The 17,651-nt window shown below is 42.6% G+C and overlaps 2 protein-coding genes across 2 annotated transcripts; both read left to right on the forward strand.

Annotated features, from left to right (window-relative positions):
• Positions 1-2,903: 2,903 nt before the first annotated feature.
• On the forward strand, positions 2,904-3,718 carry LOC107789607 (protein NRT1/ PTR FAMILY 3.1-like). The gene is made up of 2 exons (XM_016611448.2): positions 2,904-3,051; positions 3,131-3,718. The coding sequence occupies exon 2, from the start codon at positions 3,134-3,136 to the stop codon at positions 3,692-3,694; it is 561 nt and encodes a 186-aa protein (XP_016466934.2). The 5' UTR covers positions 2,904-3,051; positions 3,131-3,133; the 3' UTR covers positions 3,695-3,718.
• Positions 3,719-15,656: 11,938 nt separating this feature from the next.
• On the forward strand, positions 15,657-16,439 carry LOC107812971 (protein NRT1/ PTR FAMILY 3.1-like). The gene is made up of 2 exons (XM_016638169.2): positions 15,657-16,304; positions 16,350-16,439. Exons 1-2 carry the CDS (start codon positions 15,657-15,659, stop codon positions 16,437-16,439), a joined length of 738 nt encoding a protein of 245 aa, XP_016493655.2.
• The last annotated feature ends 1,212 nt before the right edge of the window (positions 16,440-17,651 follow it).

The raw sequence follows: 17,651 nt of genomic DNA on the forward strand, positions 1-17,651 counted from the left end.
AAGGGATAGAATCGAATTTATTACTTCAAAAATATAAATCGAAAAAAGATAAAGAGAGGTGAGGTTGCTACCCGCGCCGAGCAATGCATGTTGTTATTTATTAGGCACTCCCTAGATTGGGAGTCCATCTTTTTCCAATCCTTCGCTGATGCCAGTAGCTTCAGGTAATTGCCAAGCTCCACCGACTTGGAGAGAATATGGCACTCATTTGAAATCGAAAGACTGGCACTTCGCCTCCCACGAGGATCTTAAGAAGGGGTTGAGTAAGTATTTCCCAAGTTCCTGTGGTTGGAAGACCGTGGAGGAGAGGCATTCCTTACTTGTTGATGCCGGTGGAGAAAAAGCAGCCGGTGCTGGTAGAGAAGGGATAGCTGGTGTCGCTGGATAAGGAGTTGTTGGTGTAGATGGAGAAGAAACAATTGTTGTAGAAGGCGTGGCAGTTGTGGCTGGCTCAATAGTCGGTGACAGAGGAAGGTCAGGGGATGAACTTCTCAGATCGGGGACATCGGCAGGGATCAGAAAGTGGGAATCAACATTTTCAACCGAACCCATTTGTCCTTAGAGTGCTTGAACTTCCTCTAACGATGGATTTTGAAGCTCTACCAGCTGAGCACCCGGTTGAGTTAATGAAGAACTTTTTCTTCTTTGAAGAGGGGCGCCTTCATCATTAGCCCCTTCATCCTCATAAATAACCAGTGTGACTATTTCAGTTGATGATCTTCTCACTCTCTTCTCCTGAGCCCCAGTCGAGGAGGTATGCTTCTTCTTTGGTTTCTTACTTTTAGACTGGGGCTCCGAGAGGAGGCACTCTCAACGGAGGCTCGAGCAGATCCGCGATCCCTACTCCGGTTAAGGGAACTTTGCAATACCCGTTTGGCCTCCTCAGGGTCATCGAGAGCCTCGATGTCGGGGCACACGACAAAACCATTCGGAAGTCCTGTGTGGAACAAAAGAACAATTAACAAATTGCTCCTATGTTGTTGAGATTGAAATAAATAATAATTCCTTACATATCATGGTTCTTGGCTCTCCACCCGTATTTGGGAGCCATCTCTTTCCACTTTCGGAAATCTAGAGTAGTAATATCCAGAATCTTCTATACCCATCGGCTAAGGTCTTAAACCCGTGATGGTTCCCAGCGAGTAGATGGAACGAAAACAATGAAGAAAATAAAATGTCAGTTAAGGAGAAAGTTTTTCACGAAAAGAAACAAGTAGACGAAGATTTACAGAAAAGGTTCCATGATTCGGGAAAAATTGGCGCTGTAGCCGGGATGATGTCCCTAGTAGCAATGATAATGAACCGTTCCATCCATCCACGGTCATTGTCGTCATTGACACTGGTAAGAAGGGCATGGTGGCCACGCTTGCTGAGATTCAGTGCACCCCCACGGAAGATCTTTGGGGAGTAATGATTCATCATATGCGCAAAGGTAAGGGTTTCCCCAGTTTCAGTGCATAGTTGGCGGAGGCAGACCACCGTATGCCATATGGATGGGCCTACTTGTGCCAAGCAAACTTAGTACCGATGGCAAAATTCTATAATTATTGGGGCAATTCCTTCACCCACTCCCAAGGTGAAAGGACCCAAAGTAAAGGGGTATGTGTAGACATACGTGAACCCCGACTTCGAGTAGGTAACTCGTTCTACCTCATCAGGGATAAGAATTTTGACGTTATCCCAGTTGCATTCCTCCTTCACAACAGGGATGTTAGAAGGGCGAATGGAAGAAGGATATCTACGGACAGGCCAGAACCTGTCGCTTTTTGAGTTCGGAGGTGGTTTGTGTTCTTGGAGATCAGATTCTGTGCTAAGACGAAGTAGTATGATGGTGTTTACGGTTGGAGGTTCAGAATCAACGTCAACCTCTTTGGTTTTGTTTTTCTTTGGGCTTCCACCGAAGATAAGGCTAGCATTTTCGGAGATAGCAGTATAAGAAGACATGGTGGTAAAAGATCTGTGAAGAAGTTCTTACTGAGGAAGTTGAGTGTTGCTGAAAAGTTCTAGGGAGATTCAGCGAAGAAGAAGGAGTTCTAAGAGTTGTGAAAGTAAAGAATAAAAATGATGAGTAGTGGAGAAGTTATAGACGGCAAAAATCGTGGTCATAATTATCTCGAAAACTGGCAAAGTACTTGCTGAATTACGGAACAACATGTTTTCGGGTTATTAAATGCGAGAAGACGTACGTCTTTTCAAGTTTCAGAGACCGCTCAGAAACTTTTCCGCCAAGAAAAGAACTCTTATCTACTTCCCGGTAACGCCGAGTTGTATCACCGGAAAGTAGGGGGACTATCTGTATTGGGTAAAATTGGTCAGTGACAGTTGGCGGAATGATGGGATGACACGTGGAACAAAAGATAGGTAGAACGTGAGTCAGCAGATGACTGGCACCGGGCGCGAGTGTGTGGCCGGTGTTTGTTGGATCCCGAAGGCAGAGTAGCTGGCAATAAAGATTCAAAGATTCGATATCAGGTACATTTAATGAGCAGCCGTTATAGAGAATATCAATATTCAAGACCAACCGTTATGCAGCCATCAATGGCGATTTTATTCTCATTCAATAGGAGCTTGATTTGAGGATCTTGTCTCCCTGATTAGAATTATAAATAGAAGGATTAACACCTATTATAGGGACATGAAACATCCTGTACACAAAAGCTATGATATATTCTCTTATTATGCTCAATTGGAACACTTGAACATTGCATTTACTCTTGTCATCGGAAAGACTTATCTTCTTTAATTTCGGTTAGTAATTACCTCTCTTTTCATTCACTTGTTATTTTTGGGCCAAATGCAAATGTATAAAATAGCTATAGCTTAATTAATTATGAATTGATAGAGCTGATTATTCTCCGTGACAGCAAATGAAGTATGTGACCGATTTGCCGGCGTTGGTTTTCATGCCAACATGATAACATACCTGACACAGGTGCTAAACTTGCCTTTCTTGGCACTTCCAGTTTCACTCCACTTATTGGTGCTCTTATTGCTGATTCTTATGCCGGCCGATTTTGGATAATTATCATTGGTTCCATTATTTATGAGCTGGTATGTACATTTAATTTTTTGTGATTCATCCAATCGGTAAAAGAACAAAATTCTCAATTATATGTGTGTGTGTTTGCAGGGGATGATAAGTATTACCATATCAGCAATCATGCCACAGCTCCGTCCTCCACCATGTCCAACACAGCAGAACTGCGTAGAAGCTTCCCATCTGCAGCTTTGGGTTCTTTATGTTTGTCTTCTCCTGACATCTATAGGTGCTGGGGGACTTAGGCCTTGCGTTGTCACCTTTGCTGCTGACCAATTTGACTTGAAAAAATCTAAACATGATCAGTCTCAAAGTTGGAATTTCTACAACTGGTATTATTTCTGCATGGGAGTGGCTACACTTGCTGCTCTAACCATAGTAGTCTATATCCAAGACAATGTGAGTTGGGGTTTGGGTCTAGGACTTCCTACCATTGCCATGGCATTATCAATTGTTTCTTTTGTCGTAGGGTCATCTCTTTACAGAAAAGTAAAACCAGGAGGAAGTCCTTTGATTAGATTGGCACAAGTTATTGTTGCCTCAGTGAAGAAAAGGAACGTCGTTGTTACTGATCCTGCTTTATTATATCAGAACAGAGAGGTGGATGCTATTATCTTATCTGATGGCAGGCTTCTGCACACTAATCAGTTCAGGTAAGAGCATTTCAGAATACTTCATAGCATACTCCATTATGTAATATAAAGCCCGTCTTTTCAATGGAAAAGTGTTGTAGCATCGTGTATTTCTTCAGCTTGCTAGCTATTGAAATTATTACACCATCACATACATCATGTCTTTAACAACGTACTCTCTCCAAATATTTCCTTTTTAGTTCTTCCTAAAAAGAAAAAAGAATGATTCCTTTCTTAATTTGAAAATAATTTTAAATAGATTTTTAATTTTAGCCTTAATGAAAAGCTTTTTATAGCCAAACAAATATTATAGCATGTTTAGGACAATAAATTTCAAAATAATTATAGCCACATATAGTGGCGTAGCCAGGAATTTCATCAATGGTGTTCAAACTTTAAACAAGTCAATAATTTTTGTTTGCCGATGAATGGTGTACCAAATTTTTTGTAGATCTTAACTTTTAAATTATAAAATTTGTTTAGGAAATTTCTTTTTAGTTAAAAAGATTACTTTTAAGATTAGTTGTTTATTTCTATACAAACTTTAAGTTTTAAGAGTTATTTTATTAGGAATTATTTTAGATTGCAAAAGAACCCGTGGATAACACGTCACTTTGAACACCCTGAACCGCTGGCCTGTCTCACTCAATTGTGTTAAGGGTGTTCAAAATATAAAATATAACCATATAAAGTAATATTTAACTTATATACGCAATATAATATTTCGGCGAAGAGTGTGCGCTTGACCACCCTTAACAAAAGGTGGCTACGTCACTGGCCACATAATTATTATGGCTTTGTTTAGGACCTCAATCTTCAAAAGTCTTTCATTTATTTCATAAACTTTGTGCCTTGTGAAATAGGTTCACATAAATTGAAATGGAAGGGAGTACTAACTCGTACTCCCCCGTTTCAATTTAGATGATTTAGTTTAACTTAGCACAAAGTTTAAGAAAAAAAAGAGACTTTTGAAACATGTGGTGCTAAAAGCTTAAGGGGCAAAATCTTAGTGGAGCCATGATATTTGTGTAACTATAAAAGTTTCTCATTAAGGGTAAAGTGATAAAATAAAAAGTTTAAAGCTAAATTATTTCTAAATATAAAAATGTGTCATTATTTTTGTAACAAACTAATAAAGAAAGTGTGTCAGTTTAAATTGAAACAGAATGAGTAGTGTTTAATTCTGCTCCTTCTAGAATTTCGGTCGGGCATTAATTAACATACGTATTTGATGGTGTATACGGTTAAAACCGATCCTCGATCATAAAGATCGATCGAGGATGGCATCTCAGTCAAGGGGTATCTTCATGAAGAACCCGAACGAATTCCGAGATGGGGGCATCCGAATCGACCGAGGTAACATCGACCGATACAGGTCCCGAACATCGATGCCCGAAAGTGATCACCAAGCTCGAAACCAAGGCCGAGGTTCCGATCCGACACCGAGCTCGAGTCGGTATCGAACTCACAGACAAAAAGCTGTTACAACCGCAACAAAGAAGAGAATCTTGGCGGGAATTAAGGAGAAGACACACCATCATGGATCCTCCACTAGTAATATTATTCCATTATATTGCTATAGATAAAGTAGTGATCCTTGGCTATAAAAGGCAAGATAGATTGTAATAGAAGACATCTTCCATGGGATTAAGGATTGATTGTGTTTATCTTTCTAAAGCTCACTAAGTATCTTTGTTCATCATTTTCTATTTTGCGTCACAAATACGTGTATTGTTATCTTCAGATCAAAGGAATCTACTTACCCTTAGAATCATACATAAATTCAACGTTATCCAATTTTTCGGGTAAACAGTTTGGCGCCCACCGTGGGACTAAGGATAATAAGTGATTATTTGATACAAATATACAGTACACTCCAGCTTACAACTTCATACCAGCAATGGCTCTGCCAATCGACCTCGAAGCCGGCCTTCAGGATGAAACCAACAACTTGGTGCCCGTGTCCAAAAGGCTACCCAACAACGGCAACGAGGCTCGAATCGAGGAACCCGAAATTCGAGCCGAAGTACCAGTAGATATCAATTCACGAATAGCTCTAGAAGCAAATCAGCATTCCGAGCAGGAAAGAAGCGTTCAGGGTGGCGCTCGACCCATAGCCCGAGACACCCACAACACGGGGGAAATCGGGGTCAGCTTGCGTATGATTTTCGAAATGCTACAAGCCCAACAAGTAGCGATAACTCAGTTGCAGAGCCAAACTCATATGCAAAGTAATCCAAACTCCAATCCACTTCTTCGAGAAGTAACCCCTAGAACAGAGCCCGACACAGTGAAATCGAACGAGCGAAAATCAGGAACCGCTCCTGAAATTGCTAAACTGCTCGAGGAACTCACAAAACGAGTCGAAGCCAACGATAAAAAATTCGAAACATATGATGCTAGGATCGATCAGATCCCGAGGGCTCCGCCCATGATGAAAGGGTTGGATTCGAAGAAATTCATACAAAAGCCTTTTCCATCGAGCGTGGCCCCAAAACCGATCCCAAAAAAGTTCTGGATGCCCGTAATTCCCAAATATAATGGTACGACCGATCCTAACGAACATCTCACCTCCTATACATATGCCATCAAAGGCAACGATTTGGAAGACGATGAGATCGAGTCCGTATTATTGAAAAAGTTCGGAGAGACCCTCGCAAAAGGAGCAATGATCTGGTATCACAACTTGCCACCAAATTCTATCGATTTTTTTGCCATGTTAGCAGATTCGTTTGTAAAAGCACATGCTGGTGCCATAAAGGTCGCAACGAGGAAATCAGATCTATTCAAAGTAAAACAAAGGGGTGACGAAATACTGAGGGAATTCGTATCCCGGTTTCAAATGGAACGCATGGATTTGCCACCAGTCACAGACGACTGGGCCGTACAAGCTTTCACCCAAGGGTTGAACGGACTGAGTTCGACAGCATCACGTCGGCTGAAACAAAGCTTGATCGAATACCCTGCAATAACTTGGGCGGATATACACAATCGGTATCAATCAAAAATCAGGGTCGAAGATGATCAATTGGGATTTCCGTATGAACCCACGCGTCAGAACCGCGCAACCACAAAAATTCTGAAGGAAACAAACAGAGAACAAAGGTCAAACAGAGACCGATACCAGCCGTACGTCACAGATCGGGTGAACCATGGTTCGGCATATGAGACAGTTAGGAATAACCGCAGGTATGATCGGAGGCAAAATTCTCGGGGACTTATGAGCAAGAGAGGCTTTGATAAATATGCCGATCCTATAGAAGTTCCTCAATTATCGGAATATAACTTCAACATCGATGCATCCGCCATCGTATCGGCTATCGGACGCATCAAAGATACCAGATGGCCTCGACCCATGTAGACCGATCCGGCCCAAAGGAATCCCAATCAAATATGCGAGTATCATGGCACCCATGGTCACAAAACGGAAGAATGCAGACAATTAAGAGAGGAAGTAGCCCGCTTGTTCAACAAAGGGCACCTAAGGGAATTTTGGAGTGATAGGGCGAAGAACCATTTTAAAAACAAGGACTTCAGCAAGCAAAACGAAGAAGAAGAATCACAGCACATCATTCACATGATCATCGGCGGCGTCGATATCCCTCAGGGACCTATGCTCAAACGCACTAAAACGTCGATTGTGAGGGAAAAGCGATCTCGAATTCAAGATTACACTCCCTCAGGGACTTTATCGTTCAATGATGAAGATGCAGAGGGAATCATCCAACCCCATAACGATGCACTGGTAATATCCGTACTCATGAATAAAATTAAAATTAAGCGTGTGTTAATTGATCCAGATAGCCCCCCCAATATCATCAGATCGAAGGTCGTAAAATAGCTCGGCCTACAAAACCGGGTCGTATCCGCAACTTTGGTTTTAAACGGATTCAATATGGCATGCGAAACCACCAAAGGCGAGATAACCCTACCGATAAACATCGCCGGAACAATTTAGGAAATAAAGTTTCACGTGATCGAAGGCGATATGAGATATAACGCCCTTTTCGGAAGGCCGTGGATCCACAACATGAGAGCTGTACCTTCGACCCTACACCAGGTCCTCAAATTCCCAACACCGACAGGTGTCAAAATAGTGTACGGAGAACAACCAGCCGCAAAGGAAATGTTCTCGGTCGAGGAAGCAAAACCAACATCTTCGTCTTCGCCGGTGAATGGATCGGGTTCAAAAGGAGGCACAGTCGAAGACCGGAACGCCAAATAGCAACCAAAGACATCGGCTTCGACCCAGCCAGATAAGCAGAGCATCGAAGAAGATAATGATCAGTGGATCCCTCGATCCTTCGTGACCCCCGATGACTCCGATGCCACCAAATCAACTATTGAGGAATTGGAGCAAATCATTTTGATCGAACACTGGCCCGAACGAAAGGTATACCTGGGAAGGGGTTTGAGCCCCGAACTCAGGAAGAAAATCATTCAATTTCTTATCGATAACATCGATTGCTTTGCTTGGTCCCATTTAGATATAACAGGAATCCCGCCGGACATAACGACACATCGACTAAGTGTGTCCCCTAGATTCAGACCGGTGAAGCAAAAAAGAAGACCCCAATCGGAGGTGAAGCACGCATTCATAAAAGATGAGGTAACTAAACTGCTCAAAATAGGATCCATTAGAGAGGTAAAATACCCCGAATGGTTGTCCAATGTGGTCGTAGTACCTAAAAAGGGAAACAAACTTAGAATGTGTATAGACTACAAGGACTTGAACAAAGCATGCCCCAAAGATTCTTATCCACTGCCCAACATCGATCACCTGATCGATGCCACGGCCGGCCACGAGATCCTTACTTTTCTCGATGCCTATTTCGGGTATAATCAAATCCAGATGAACCCGGAAGACCAGGAAAAGACTTCGTTTGTGACCAGATATGGAACATATTGTTATAACGTAATGCCCTTCGGGCTAAAAAAAATATAGGAGCTACTTATTAACGCCTAGTAAATAAAATATTCGAAGAACAAATAGGTAAATCAATGGAAGTCTATATTGATGACATGCTAGTCAAGTCCCTGCGCGCAGAGGACCATCTGACCCATTTGCAGGAAACATTCGATATTCTGAGGAAATACAATATGAGGCTCAACCCCGAAAAATGTGCTTTCGGAGTCGGCTCGGGTAAGTTCCTCGGCTTCATGGTGTCAAATCGAGGAATCGAGATTAACCCAGACAAAATCAAGGCCATTGAAGACATCACCATCGTGAACAGCGTGAAAGCTGTACAAAGGTTAACAGGAAGAATAGCAGCCTTAGGCCGATTCATTTCGAGATCATCAGATCGAAGCCACAAATTTTTCTCTCTACTCAAAAAGAAGAACGACTTCGCTTGGACACCGGAGTGCCAACTAGCGTTACAAGAACTACAACGATATCTATCGTACCCTCCACTGCTACACACTCCAAAAACCGACGAAAAACTTTACCTGTACTTGGCAGTATCAGAAGTCGCCATAAGCAGTGTCCTGGTTCGAGAAGAGGAAGGTACGCAATTTCCTGTTTACTACGTAAGTCAGACCTTAGGGGAAGCGGAAACTAGATATCCGCACTTGGAAAAATTGGCGCTTGCGCTGATTAGCGCCTCTAGGAAGTTACGACCGTACTTCCAATGCCACCCCATAAGCGTATTAACCACCTGCCCAATTCATAATATTTTACATAGGCCTGAACTATCGGGCCGATTGGCCAAATGGGCCATCGAACTCAGCGAGTATGATATCGAATATCGACCTTGAACGGCCATCAAGTCTCAAATTTTAGCAGACTTCGTGGATGATTTCACGCCGACCCTCGTACCCGAAGTCGAAAAAGAACTACTGTTAAAATCAAATTTATCAACGAGGGCATGGATCCTCTTTACGGACGGAGCTTCGAAAGTAAAGGTGTCTGGGCTAGGCATAGTTTTAAAATCTCCCACGGGTAACATTATTAGGCAAGCTATTAAAACTATCAGGTTAACTAACAACGAGGCCGAGTATGAAGCCATAATTGCAGGTCTCGAGCTAGCTAAAAATTTGGGAGCGGAGGTCGTTGAGGCCAATTGCGACTCTTTGCTGGTTGTGAGTCAAGTAAACAAAACCTTCGAAGTCCGAGAAGGAAGAATGCAAAGGTATTTGGACAAACTGCTTATCACTTTGAACCATTTCAAACAATGGAGTCTACGACATGTTCCACGAGAACAGAATAACGAGGCCGATGCGCTTGCTAATTTGGGATCATCGGTCGAGGTGAATGATTTAAACTCAGAAACTGTCGTTCAACTTTCAAGATCTGCAATCGAAGAAGGGCACGCCGAAATAAATTCTACTAGCTTAACCTGGGATTGGAGAAACAAGTATATTGAATACTTAAAAAACGGAAAGCTCCCTTCAGACAACAAAGAGTCCAGGGCCCTTCGAACTAAAGCTGCTCGATTTACTTTGACTGCGGATGGAACGTTATATCGAAGAACATTCGATGGACCGATGGCGGTATGCATAGGTCCGGGAGATACCAATTACATCCTCCGGGAAGTACACGAGGGCACGTGTGGCAATCACTCCGGTGCCGACATGTTAGTTCGAAAAGTGATCAGAGCAGGGTATTATTGGATCGATATGGGCAAAGACGCAAAAGAATTTGTTCATAAATGCGATAAATGTCAAAGGTTTGCTCCAATGATCCATCAGCCCGGAGAACAACTTCACTCGGTCCTATCCCCACGGCCATTTATGAAATAGGGAATGGACATCGTCGCCCCCTACCATCGACCCCAGGTAAAGCCAGATTTATTTTGTTTATGACTGACTATTTTTCTAAGTGGGTTGAAGCGCAGGTGTTCGAGAAAGTAAGAGAAAAAGAGGTTATAGACTTTTTGTGGGATCATATCATATGCCGATTCGGGATACCATCCGAAATAGTATGGGAAGCAATTCATTGGCAACAAAATCACAAAATTCTTCGAAGACCACAAAATAAGAAGGATACTAGCAACCCCGTACCACCCCAGTGGAAACGGACAAGCCGAATCAACAAACAAAACTATTCTTCAAAACCTAAAGAAGAGATTGAACGACGCTAAGGGAAAATGGAGAGAAATCCTGCCCGAAGTCCTTTGGGCATACCGAACAACATCAAAATCTAGTACAGGGGCGACCCCATTCTCCTTAGTATATGGATCCGAGGCATTGATACCAGTCGAAGTCGGAGAGCCTAGTCCCATATTTCGATTCATGACGGAAGAATCAAATAACGAGGCTATGAACACCAGCCTTGAATTATCGGACGAAGGACGAGAAGCTGCCCTCATTCGATTGGCCGCACAAAAGCAAGGAATCAAAAGGTATTACAATCGAAGAACTAAACTTCGCCACTTCAAGCCAGGGGACTTGGTGTTAAGGAAAGTCACCATCAATACTCGGAATCCAAACGAAGGAAAACTAGGGCCAAATTGGGAAGGACCGTACTAGGTGCTCGAGAACTTTGGGAAAGGATCGTACAGGCTCGGCATCATAAACGGCAAACAGCTATCAAGCAGTTGGAATGTATCACATCTAAAACGGTACTACTGCTAAGGTCCGACCTTTTCAATATTTATTCAACTGTCCCGTACAGAAGTTCGAACAAAGAATAGAAGTATTCTTTTACTCAAAAGCACGTGTTGCACTCTTTTTTCCTTAGACCGGTTTTTTTCCAAATGGGTTTTTGTGGCAAGGTTTTTAATGAGGTAACAATCGATCGTGCTGCGCTTTTAAAAAACAGTATCCGAGGCTTTCGACCCTTAGCCCGAACGGCCTCGAATACCGGGGGGGAACCAAGCCCTCAAATACATCGAGTTCAGATGCAACAAAGTCTTCTCACAATAATAGAGGAAAAATTATAAGAGCCAAAATGGTCAAAATGAACCATGCTCATATAGATTGTCCCAAAGCATATGTACAATGACTTGAGAATTACTATGCAACCAGAATTAACAATCGCTCGAATATTAAGCCTACGGGCTACCACATTATCTGGAGTTCAAAATAAACACTCGAATATTAAGCCTATGGGCTACTTCTATATCAAGTTCGAAATACTCAGTCGACCGTTGAGCCTACGGGCTACTTCAACATCGAGTTCGAAATAATCACTCGAATACTAAGCCTACGGGCTTCCACATTATCTCGAGTTCAAAATAATCACTCGAATATTAAGCCTACGGGCTACCACATTATCTCGAGTTCGAAATAAACACTCAAATATTAAGCCCACGGGCTACTTCTATATCGAGTTCGAAATAAACACTCAAATGTTAAAGCCTACGGGCTGCCGAGTTCGAACAAGGACCCAATCGAGTTTGAAACATTGAAAAAGCTACGTTTACTCAGGGTTTACGTTAACCACCACATTATCATCAACTCAACAAGCAAAACGTCACTCCAAATCTGATCGATCAAAATCGACCTTGTTATATATATACAAAATTGCCTACGTAATTAATTTACAGATATAGAGAATTAGACTCTAAGCTTCCGGGTCGGGGTCTTCCCTACCCTCGGACCCGCTTTTGCTACCATCATCATTATCATCGTCATCATCATCAGAAGCCAAGGCTTCAGCTTCCGCTTCAAGCTCTTTTTCCTTTCTTACCTCTTCGGCAAGGTCGAAACCTCGAGCATGTATCTCCTCGAGGGTCTCCCTCCGAGATCTACACTTAACAAGTTCGGCAACCCAATGAGCTCGAGCATCGGCAATCTTCGCCGCTTCCCGAGCCTCCACCTGAGCGGCCTCAGCATTAGCTCGATATACAGCAATAGACTTATTTGCCAAAACTTTCGACGACTCAACCTCCGCCTTAGCCTCAGCAAGTTGTATCTCAAGCTCATCGATTTTCTTAGCCTGAACCGACACCTTTTGCTTGACGTTTCGAAGCTGAACGTCGGCTGATAATAACTTTGTTAAGATGGTTTCTTTCTCCACTGCCAGGCAGTCAATAGTCTCCTTCCACTGATTGCATTCAGCCCGGATTTGATCGACCTCCTCTCGAAGTAGCCCGATCTTCTCGATCTTTTGCTGCAACTGAGATGACGGAGGGTTAACTTCCACAGTCGAGTCGAATCCATACTTTAATAGAACGAGGCTCACCTGCTGATCGAGCTCTACCCTTTCTTCATGAACCTTAGCCAAATCCGCTTGAAGATCCTTTATAGCCTCCTCCTTTTTGCTACAAAGAAGCCGAAGGTCATCTCTTTCACCTAGGACCTTCTGGAGTTCGGCCTCACACTGGCTAAGATCAACTCGAAACCTACCGATGGCCTGCATAGTTAGAAACTGTCATCAACACCAATAAAACAAAGAAGGATCACCGATATCGGAACCGTCAAGTATGGAAAAGAACCAAGAAGCCAAGTATGGAAGAATCATTACCCGAGTAATAAAATGCTGAGCTTCCTCTAACAAAATATAAGCATCACCGATATCGGAACTGTCATCAACACCAGTAAAACAATCCTTAAAAGGATCCGCTACACCTGAGCCAGCACCAATATCGGGAGTCTTCAGCTCTCGAGCCTCCTTCAACGCCTCCTCAGAAAAAGACGAAAGAGAAGGTGAATGACTCATTGCCATTGCCCCGAGCAAATCACTCGGAGTACTCCGATCGAGACTTAGGTCTTCGGAACCAACCCCGATGGGCACGGCCGCCATCGGCTCAGCAGCTCTAGCAACCTCGATTGCCTCCGTAGGTCGGACTACCAAAGCCGAGGAGCTATTTTCTTCTTCTCCTTCCTCTCTCAGTCATTGGACCGAGTCGATCGAAAGGGCAATGATTTTTCTCCTCACCTTTCGAGTTTTGGGCTTAGGGTCCTCCGGCCGAGAGGAAGCCCTACGTTTCTTTTTTTTTCCCTGTTCCAGGACCGGGGACTTGTTTCCTTCATCACCGCTCAAAGGCCTCAAAACGGTATCCCTAGTTACACCTATATACAAAGGAAAAATCGATAATGAAATGAACGCAGAATATACCTCGAGGGAAACAGGAACCAAACCTCACCATGATTCTTGGCCTCCCATCTACCTTTAGCCAAATCACGTCAAGCGCGCTCGGCATAGGATGAAGTCGAGGCTAACTTTCGAACCCAATCCTCGAGATCAGGCACAGCTTGTGGCATCCAAGGTGCAGCTGGACATCAGAAAATAATATTAACAAAAACGGAAAAAGACACGAAAAGCAAACATGAATCACTTACGGTCGAAATTCCATTTTTCAGGAAACGACATCTTTTCCTCCGGGATAAGATCATGAGTCCTCACTCGAATATATCGACCCATCCAACCTCGATCCTTATCTTCATCGATGCTCGACATCAAAGCCTTCGACGCTCGACGATGTAGCCTAATTAGTCCATGATAAATCTGAGGTCGATACAGTCGTATAAGGTGGTTCAGAGAAAAATCTAACCCTCCGGCTTTGATAGAGAAGAAACGCAATAAGATGACTATATGCCATAAGGAAGGATGAATTTGGCCGAGAGTGGCCTGATATCTCCTGTAGAAATCAAAGATCACGGGATCGACAGTTTCCAACGTAAAGGGATAGGTGTAAACACTTAAAAATCCCTCCACATAGGTAGTGACGCTCTCATCGGAGGATGGGATTTGTAACACAACCTCAGAACCCCAGCCGCAGTCTTTTCTGACGGCCTCGAGGTGAACCTCCGCTATAGAGCACGTATACATCGATACGTGCTCACACGGACCCGGAACGGACGAAGGGTTCTCCACCCTAAAATCAGTTTTTAAAATACACGGGCCAGGAATATAATCTTGAACGGACGGCTCCGTCGGCGCCGTATCGTCACACAGACGTGAGGAGGAAGCTTTCTCCTTGTGAGGTACGATTTTTGAAGTTTTCACCATCAATATGAGAAGAAAAAGTCGCAAAGGAAGGTGAAAGAGGGGACAACACCAAAACTCTGGTACAAGCGGCACTAAAGCAACGAATTGGAGAAAATAATCAAAGGGAATTTGGGAAAAGAGGAAGCACAAAAGTGGAAAACATTATATGGGAAAACTATTTATAAGGCATGGCGATTCGTTTCTAGCGGTGGCCGACCACCGACTGACACACATTAAATGCCTCAATAAAACAAAATTGATGGGACAGCTATCACGCACGTCATAGTCAAAGTCGATAGAAATGCCATCATTGGTTCGGTCGAACCTTAGGGAAATCACATCGTTTCTCGTCATCTCCTTTCCAAGAAATGAGGGGGCTATCTGTATACGGTTAAAACCGATCCTCGATCATAAAGATCGATCGAGGATAGCATCTCAGTCAAGGGGTATCTTCATGAAGAACCCGAGCGAATTCTGAGATGGGGGCGTCAAGCTCGGGGCGTCCGAATCGACCGAGGTAACATCGACCAATACAGGTCCCGAACATCGATGCCCGAAAGTGATCACCAAGCTCGAAACCAAGGCCGAGGTTCCGATCCGACACCGAGCTCGAGTCGGTATCGAGCTCACAGACAAAAAGCTATTACAACCGCACCAAAGGAGAGAATCTTGGCGGGAATTAAGGAGGGGACACACCATCATGGGTCCTCCACAAGTAATATTATTCCATTATGTTGCTATAGATAAAGTAGTGATCCTTGGCTATAAAAGGCAAGATAGATTATAATAGAAGACATCTTCCATGGGATTAAGGATTGATTGTGTTTATCTTTCTAAAGCTCACTAAGTATCTTTGTTCATCATTTTCTATTTTGCGTCACAAATACGTGTATTGTTATCTTCAGATCAAAGGAATCTACTTACCCTTAGAACCATATAAATTCAACGTTATCCGATTTTTCGGGTAAACAGATGGTGATCTTAATCAAGTTGTCTTGATCGAGCAGCTGTGGTGGTTGATGTTGATGACATAAATGGGTCGTCGAACAAGCCAAACCTGTGGAGGGTAGCTACTGTGCATAGGGTTGAAGAGCTCAAGTGCATCTTTAGAATGTTGCCAGTTTGGGGTGCGGGAATACTGCTAATCACTTCACATTCACATCTGGGAAGCTTTACAATCCAACAAGCTCGCAGCATGGATCGTCATATATCCCACAACTTTCAAATACCTCCAGCCAGCCTATCAATCTTTACTGTCTTAACTGTGCTCATGGGTCTTCCTCTATATGAGCGCATCTTTTTACCATTTGCTCGTCGCTTCACAGGAAATCCAGCAGGAATAACTTGCTTACAAAGAATGGGCATAGGATTTGCAATTAACATCGTTGCCACTATAGCTTCAGCATTGGTTGAGATCAAACGTAAAGCTGTTGCTGCGCAACATGGCCTAATTGACCAACCTACTACTGTTATACCTATTAGTGTATTTTGGTTGGTTCCACAGTATTGCCTCCATGGAGCTGCAGAAGTTTTCATGGCAGTTGGGCACCTTGAATTCCTCATTGATCAATCTCCAGAGAGCATGAGAAGCACTGCGGCTGCACTCAACTCGTTAACAACATCTTTCGGAAATTATTTAGGCACTCTCATGGTATCTTTAGTTCACAATTATACCGGTAACGACCGCAACTGGCTACCTGACCGGAATCTCAACAAGGGAAAATTGGATTATTATTACTGGCTTGTGACTGGAGTACAGGTTTTAGATCTCATATATTACATGATATGTGTCTGGTTTTATTAGTATAAACCTTTGGAGGAGCTGACTGAAAGTAGCAAGGAAACTGACGTGGAGTTAGCTAACAACAAAAATTCTTCAAGCGCAGCAAATTAACTGGTTCTAAAGGTGATAGAGGAGTAGAACAATAACAAAAAGGGGAAATGTTAGACCGTGAACAAGAAAACAAGAAAATGGAGTAGTGATTTATTATTAAGTGTACCAGCTAGAACATCACTTAACTTCCGCCTACTTGTTCACACCTGTTGTGTAAATTGATGTATATGCTTATAATAAGTAATACTCCATGTGTTACAATTTAAATGGTACACTTCCCTTATTAGTCCGTATAAAAAAGAATGACATATTTTTATATTTGGAAACAATTTAACTTTAAACTTTTCGTTTTACTCACTTTACCCTTAATGAAAAGTTTTTATAGGCACAAAAATGTCATGACTCCACAAAACTTTTGATCCTTAAGTTTTTAAGACCGCATATTGTAAAAGTCCTTTTTTTTCTTCTTAAACTTTGTGTCAAGTCAAACTACATCATCTAAATCGAAACATAGAGAAAAATACTTACCGTATGGTTTATCGTTCTTCCTATTCCCATATTTTTCTTTTCTTCTCCCAGTTGTTATGCTAGATCCCAGCCAAGTTTGGTTTGATTTTAATTAGTGGACTCGGTCTAGTTGGAATATAAGCTAGGTTCTCGATAACATATCACATGGTACAAAAGAGGATGCACGAAAGAAGAAGATAAACATAAAGCACACTTGATACAAAACAATATTCAGAAGGGGGAGAGGGGTATATAGGTAGATGCTAGAAACTAGGTACAACGCTAGTTTGGACTGCTGGACCTTTTCTTTTGGGTGGGAGGGGGCAGGGAGAGGGGCTAATTTGGCTCCCAACAATAGGTGGGGATCTGGCTGGTTATGGGAAAAAATAGCCCGTTCAATTAGTGGGTGTTGCACATTTTGCACAAGTCAAAACAATGTACAACTTATAGTACTGTACAAAGTTAATTGAAGTTAGAGTCGCCACCTAATAATTAAGGTATACTAGGACACCTATACTATACTATGTAATATACACTTTAATTATGGACTGCAAAACCAGTTGAGATTCCAGATAAGGGTTCAATTTATCCCAAAGGGAAGGTGTTAGGCATCCCTCGAGATCCACAAAATGTGATTCCGGTGGACTCAATCAAATAAATGAGGATTAGGTGATGAATAATTAATTTGATACATATACCAAGAGTGTGGAAGCAATTCAAAGAAGGGTGGTCGAAAGACTGTAATTTATCGATCGATCATCATTT

The sequence above is a fragment of the Nicotiana tabacum genome, chromosome 12, assembly GCF_000715075.1.
Source record: "Nicotiana tabacum cultivar K326 chromosome 12, ASM71507v2, whole genome shotgun sequence".
Taxonomy (NCBI): Eukaryota; Viridiplantae; Streptophyta; class Magnoliopsida; order Solanales; family Solanaceae; genus Nicotiana; species Nicotiana tabacum.

Excerpts from the sequence above, each read along its gene's own strand:
- LOC107812971 (XM_016638169.2), top strand. The coding sequence starts at position 15,657 with ATGTTGCCAGTTTGGGGTGCGGGAATACTGCTAATCACTTCACATTCA. Across the intron at positions 16,305-16,349 it reads GGCTTGTGACTGGAGTACAG|TATAAACCTTTGGAGGAGCT; the intron begins GTTTTAGATCTC and ends TGGTTTTATTAG.
- LOC107789607 (XM_016611448.2), top strand. The coding sequence starts at position 3,134 with ATGATAAGTATTACCATATCAGCAATCATGCCACAGCTCCGTCCTCCA.